Source organism: Ixodes scapularis, unplaced genomic scaffold (genome assembly GCF_016920785.2).
Source record: "Ixodes scapularis isolate PalLabHiFi unplaced genomic scaffold, ASM1692078v2 PGA_scaffold1__304_contigs__length_218370807, whole genome shotgun sequence".
Taxonomy (NCBI): domain Eukaryota; kingdom Metazoa; phylum Arthropoda; class Arachnida; order Ixodida; family Ixodidae; genus Ixodes; species Ixodes scapularis.
Genome location: NW_024609846.1, coordinates 15,579,496 through 15,585,878, shown reverse-complemented (window position 1 = coordinate 15,585,878; position 6,383 = coordinate 15,579,496). Strand labels below are relative to the sequence as shown.

The 6,383-nt window shown below is 47.2% G+C and overlaps 1 protein-coding gene across 1 annotated transcript in view; it reads left to right on the top strand.

Annotated features, from left to right (window-relative positions):
- The first annotated feature begins 3,143 nt into the window (after positions 1-3,143).
- Positions 3,144-6,383, top strand: part of LOC121836174 (chymotrypsinogen A-like) — a 40,077-nt gene continuing 36,837 nt past the window's right edge. The window contains exon 1 of the mRNA XM_042290995.1: positions 3,144-3,216. Within this exon, the coding sequence (XP_042146929.1) occupies positions 3,144-3,216 (73 nt within the window). The remainder of the gene's footprint in view (positions 3,217-6,383) is intronic.

Sequence of the window (6,383 nt, the reverse complement as noted above, 5' to 3'; positions counted from 1 at the left end):
GGGGGGGGGCATCGGGGCTCGAGCCCCCCTAATGAAATCCCGAGGGGGGGGCAGCGCCCCCCCCCCCCCCCTGGGTCTGGGCCATGATCCTTACCGAGACGCTGTTTACGCGCCATGTAACCAGCTTCTAATAGTGGCATGTAAAAAAAATAACGCCCACGTGACATTTATTGACAAAATATATAGGAAATAGAACCCCAGCGTGCTTTCGTTATCTTCAATCTCCAGTTCTGGCGAGAAGGTAACGCGCACCACAAGCCCCCCCCCCGTACGCCGCTGTACGTGCATGCTAAGTAAGTACGACAGTGGGTGCGCCCGAATCGCCGCGACTGCCCTCAAAGGCGTTTCGCTAGATTCACTGCATATTTACAGCAGGCAGAGAACGCCGCCACAAAAAATCGTCATACAGGAAAAATGGGCAGGGTGGCTTCAATGAACACAACGTATGCATGTCGTAAATGACGATGAATCGCTGTGTACACTTGTGGTAAACCTGGGGATTCAAAGCGTTTGGCCCAGGTTGCCCCTCCGACAATCGTCAGTGGTCATCTGCACCGCGAGGGGGCCAAGGACAACTGGCCACGCGAGCGGCGGTCAGCCGTTGATGAAGGACCATCGCAGCGGATGCGCGGAGGCTTTTTGGGATCGCGGCGCGGGCGATAACGGTGATTGAAGGTCCTCGTGTTCTTGAACCGGTGTGCCTTCTCACTCCCCGAGGCGGGTAGCAGCAAGGGAATTCCCACACTCTCTAGGCTCTTTCGATTTGCCTGCACTGCCTGCACCGGCGAAGAAAAGTGTAGGGAAGTGTACTTCCGGTATGTGTCTTGAGATACGACCGGAAGTACATCTCCCTACACTTTTCTGCACCGGTGCCGGAGATGCAGGTAAATCTAACTAAGCTGCTGTGGACACCTACCAAAAGCGTTGCACCTGCACCGACGCTACCAATATTTTATTATTTTTCGAACGCTCCCATGCTTGCTCTTTCCCCCGCCGACATGAGTTATCGATTCGCGCGCGTGTATAAACCTTTCCTAAAAACGCTCCTAGGCCGCCGCCATTTTGCTGATGCTAATGCGGCTGGTGCGACTCTCGCGCCCTCTATCAGCTAGAAATTTTCTGCACTCTCTTGGACTGTGAAGACCCGCTCAGCGCGGTTCTCTACCTACGTTTTTGCGGTTTTGCATTCGACGTTTCCTCGCCCTGTTGAAAGTTTCCGCTTAATATTATTATGAGTACTGCGTACTCTTTCTGTGTTATCTTCCATTGTGAGAAATAAGGCTGGTAAGTGCCTGCAATTCAAGCTTTTCTGCTTTACATTCACGGGAAACGAAGGAGGTGAATGACGTCGAATGACCCTCGACGCTATTTTGGGAACATTGGTTTCCCCCTCTTACAGATAATCCGCGTAGAATCCTCAAGTAGTCTCCAAAATAGCTTTCCGGGTTGGGGTGGCAAACGGATCAGTCGCGTTCGTTCCCTTGCCTTGGTGTGGTTCTGAAAAAAGAAGGCCCTCCCCAAAACGTGCCCAAAACGAAGTCATCTCGGATTTCGTCCAATCGTCAAGATGTGACTGTCGCCAACTGTGACTGTGTTATTTGAGATCTTTCTCAAATAAATTATTTTCGGATGGCGCTGTATCGTGTGGTACGTACGATATATTGTTCAAATGTTAACACTTCCTCAATTATATGTCCGGGTTCTGTCCATCGGTAAACACATATTTGTGGGCGTGAAAAATGCATGCCTTTCAGCCCTCTTCTGTTGCAATTTATTTTTGACAGAAAAGCACTTTGTCATTTCACACGCGGCGAATCCTGCAGTTTCAAAACTTATCGTAAGAAAAAAGAAATACACAAATAACTAGAACTATATATTCCAGTCGCATTCGTTACGTACCCAAGAAGAATAGTTTACAGTTTTTTGTTTTATTTTTGCTTTTTTGTTTTTTTCAATTGTGGTACAATTCTTTCTCAATGTCCTCAGAAAAATACACGTACCATGAAACACAAAATATAGCGGGAAAAAACGAGAATTTAGCCGCCAGCAGTGTTTGAAACTGCGCATACGCAGGCTGCGCCGGTTGAAATCACAGTCCGCTCGGTTAGGGTTAGGGGGGACGCCGGTGAGAGTCTAGCCTCAAACTCAGTGGCTGGGCTCGAAAACGGTTTGTCTGGGGTTGAGTGTTGTTTGGAAAGGTGCATACCTGCACTTGGCAGGCCTTGGACACAGAACGCGGATCCAGGTAGCTGGGTTGCACGATTATTACGATTGTTGTCGAACCGATGACGCCAGCTGCTTCAGTTGCTTCTGTAACACATTAGATACACGTCAGCTTAATTCTCAGCTTCTTCAATTATCCGGCAGTATGCGCCGCCTGGTATTTATGCACCATCTTCTTAGAGTGAAATTTCTAGAGTAATCGCTCCATGGCTCTAAAGCAAACAAAAATAATTAAATAACTTGTGATACGATAATTGTTCATGAAACGTTCATTAAAAAATTAAGTCAATGTTGGTTTTCTTGTAAATAATGGTCTTCTGTGCATAAAAGCATATTCAAGTCAGTTTCGAAATTTCCATACGAAAACTCACATTTGCGTGGATTTGTGCGACGGTTTTCATATCGGTTAGAAAGAAAAACATTTATTTTATAAACATTACATATATAAATTGACAAACAGTCAAAATAATTACGTTCGCATTCAGAGAACACGTCAACCGGCATTGCATATTTTTTTTATTTCTTTACTGAGATATGTCAATTCCATGGCTAATTAGCAAGAGGTAGTTTATATGGTTTCTTGCGTTGTTAAAATTTCGCAACTTGTAGATGGGCGTACGCTGGAAGCTTCTTCGCGTGGTAGGTTGCGTAGCCAGTCAGCTGCAACTCCTCGTTTATTTTCTTCTTATATGCTGTGTGGCCTTTCCTAAATGTCAGTTATTTGTTCACCTCAGCCTTTTATTTTTATTTTTTTTTTTTGCACTCGCCTTGAGTAAACCAATGTCATTTGAAAGTGAAATGCCTCACGTCAAGACATTTAACAATGACGAAAGAGACAAACAATTGTATTTAGAGCTGTTTGCTTAAATAAAAGGGCAAAGCGTGCTTGAAGCGCTCCGCCTTTCGAGAGAAGCCGTAAAATGAAAGCCGACGTCTTGATCCTGATTCTTTTCTACTTAAGCCACAACTCCGCATCTTCTCCACGTTCAACCGGTATGTATCTAGCATGCGTTAACGAAATGTAACTGAGATGTAGCGCGTTTTCACTACTAGAGTTATACAAACAATTGTAAAGTTCAAGATTATACAGCTACATTGTGCTTAATATGCTATACTCAGCGTATTTCAGTTGGATTTTGTTTTGATCTAGAATGTAGACCCCAATAGGCCAAGTCGATGGGGTAATTCCCCATAAGTATCTCGCAAGCAAGTTCAACTAAGAATTATTTTCCCTAATTAGGAAAATGCTCTTAACATACGGGATGAGTAGCCGGCACCATCAAACATCAACGCAGGAATTTTGTACAGTTTGTAGTTTCACGTACAAGTACTATTGTAACATATTGTCACGGTGTGAGGCGAAGAAATGATAAATAATTAACTGAAACGAAAGGTATATCGGCAAGCTTTAGCTAAACAAAATAAAAAGCCAGCGCCGAGACAGACGAAAAGCGGGCGGTGATTTCTCCGCGTAACAGAAAGCGAGAGAAAGCGAATCTTCTAGAAGTCCGTGACCAAGCGTTGCTTTTCGGCCCCTGCGCCCATTATCCACTTTTTTTTTAAAGCGCATCGTCCCAATTCAACGCGGAAGAAAAACAAAAATGACTAATAAAAAAAGGTGGTGAGACAGAGAGTGAGAGAGAGAGAGAAACCAGTTTAGTGAAACGCCAGTCAATGAACGTCCCGAGAGAAGTCCATTTCCCCCGTCGCCCCTAGCCGTCGGCCGGAATGCCTCAGGACACAACAACAGCAAGGGCTTGACCAATGATCTCCTGCTGGACTTTGGGGTCTGGGCTGCGAGCAAAGTCTCCCAGGATTCTAGAGTGCGCGAGCTATCGTACTTAGCCGGACATCTCCATACCATGTGGTCCGAATTCGCTGCCTCATCGCTAAGTTAGCACTTTGACCTGAATACATCTGGATGCCACTTGCCGTAGAGTACGGGGTTGGTAAATATTAAATAACCACGTCTGTAATTTCCTCCACATAACCTCCTCTTTCTCAGTGAGCATTCTGTCGCTCCCAGATAAATTTGTCGGTTTAGTCTGCAGTATAGTGATTTCCTGATATGCGCGCACATCCTCTCTGCTGTTGATAGTTCCGGGCACTTGGGTGGTTCCGGGGGTCGACCGGTAAGTGAAACTTCGGCCGACCGAATGAGCCTCCTCGTTCTTTCTAAGTCCCTGGTGAGCTGGTGCCCCAACGAACAGAACTAGCTCTCTGGATCCTCCTTAAATGTTTAATAAACACATGGCAGTCTCCGTCACCCTCCTCGATTCTTAATTTCTCACAGCGTATTTGGAGTCGCTGATGACCACCTTAACCCACCCTTTGCCTGACAGCCAAGGCTATGGCCACTTCTTCAGCTTCTACCGTCTCAACGCTACTGACTGTGCAGCACGTCACCGGAGTGCCGTATTCCCTAACCGCCACGGTCGCCGTGTGCCGCTTTGCTCTCATAATCTGCAGCATCCGTAGATAGGACGTCCTGTCGACCTGTATACATAGCTTGTGATGCCTCTGCCCTGTCTTTACGTCTGCCTTCGTGAAACGCAGGGTTTCTGGGTGGCGGAGGGATTCTTATCTTCTCCCTGATCTGTCTCGGTATGTCTCTTCAGGGGACTTGCTCCTGCTTGGGCACGTAGCCGCAGTCTAGAAGTTTCCTCCCCGCTTTAGATCCGAGTATCCTTTGATGCTGCGCGGTAACGGCAGCCTCAATCAGCTCTCCGAGAGTGTTCGATGCCCCTAGCCTCAGAAGTCTGTCGGTGGACGTGTTTGAGGTGAGTCCGCACGGCGCCTTGACACTTTTCCTGATATTGATTTTAAACTTGTTCCTTTCCACTCCGTTTAGTTGGAGGTAGGGTGCGACGTACACTAGCCTATTGATTGCGAAAGGTTGCGCGTGTCTCAAGAGACTCGCCCCCTTCATCCCAGCGTGCCTGTTCGCTATTCGTCTGATGAGACGACCCATCTGATTTGCATTGGCTTTTAATCTAGCAGGCGTTGTATGATTCTTCCGGTTCGCCTGCATCCTTAGCCCGAGGACGCGGATACAGACGACCGCGGAGATCTCTTCGCCTCTGACGTACTAGTGGATGTCCGGCTCGCGCTTTTGTGAAGCCGCCGTTTTCCGGGGGGCATGAGGAACAGTGCTTTCGACTTTTCTGTCGAACATTTGAGTCCTTTGGCTTTCAGGTACTCTTCGATGATATCAATGGCACTTTGCAGGGAAATTTCAATTTGCCCGTAACGGCCCTTTTTTATCTATAATGTTAAGTCATCCGCGTATAAGGTGTGGTTTAGATTCTTAATTTCCCCGAACTGTTTGGGGAATCTCAACATCGCAATCTTAAAGAGGGTCGGTGATAACACCGAGCCCCGCGGCGGCACCCTCTTGTTCAGTTTAATGTCCTCAATAGACACTTCCCCTATCTTGAAAGTGGCTTTCCTATTCATAAGAAAGTCCGTGATGTAATTTTACACTCTTTTACCGACCATTGAGTGAGTCAAGATTCTCCAACATCGACTGGTGTCTCACGTTGCCAAATGTCTTTGCCACATCTAACCCCCCCCCCCCCCCCCCCTCGCTTTCATGTCTCGCGTTTGCTTCATTATAATTTGCTATTTGAGCTGCAGCATCACGTCGCATGCCGACAGCTTTGCTCGAATACCGATTATGGTGTCCGGATAAAGCCCATTTTCATCCATCTACCTACTCAGCCACGTCTGAACGACGTGCTCCATAAGCTCACCCACGCAGGAGGTGCGTGATATCATCCTGACGTTGTTGAAGCCCAGTTTCTTCGCCGGGTTAGGAATGTAAATAAGGTTTGCAAGTCTCCAGTCCTGCGGTATCGTCCCGTTCTACCAGGACTCCTGCATGTACGCTGCGAGGTTGGCGATAGACCTGTCGTCTAAATTACAGAGAATTCTGTTGCTCACCCTGTACGGCCCAGCCACTGACTTAGACCTCAGCTGATTAATCTCAGCTCTGCCCTCAGCCAGGGAGATTGAAATGTCTAGTTCCGAATTCTCTTGCCTCCGTTGTCGGGGAGGGGTTAAGATCCAGCGGGATTGAGGTACCTGTTCCGAAATTTCACGTGTTCATTCTTAGTTTCGTCAGATTGATACGCCAGTCTTTCGCCCCTGTTGTTTGTACA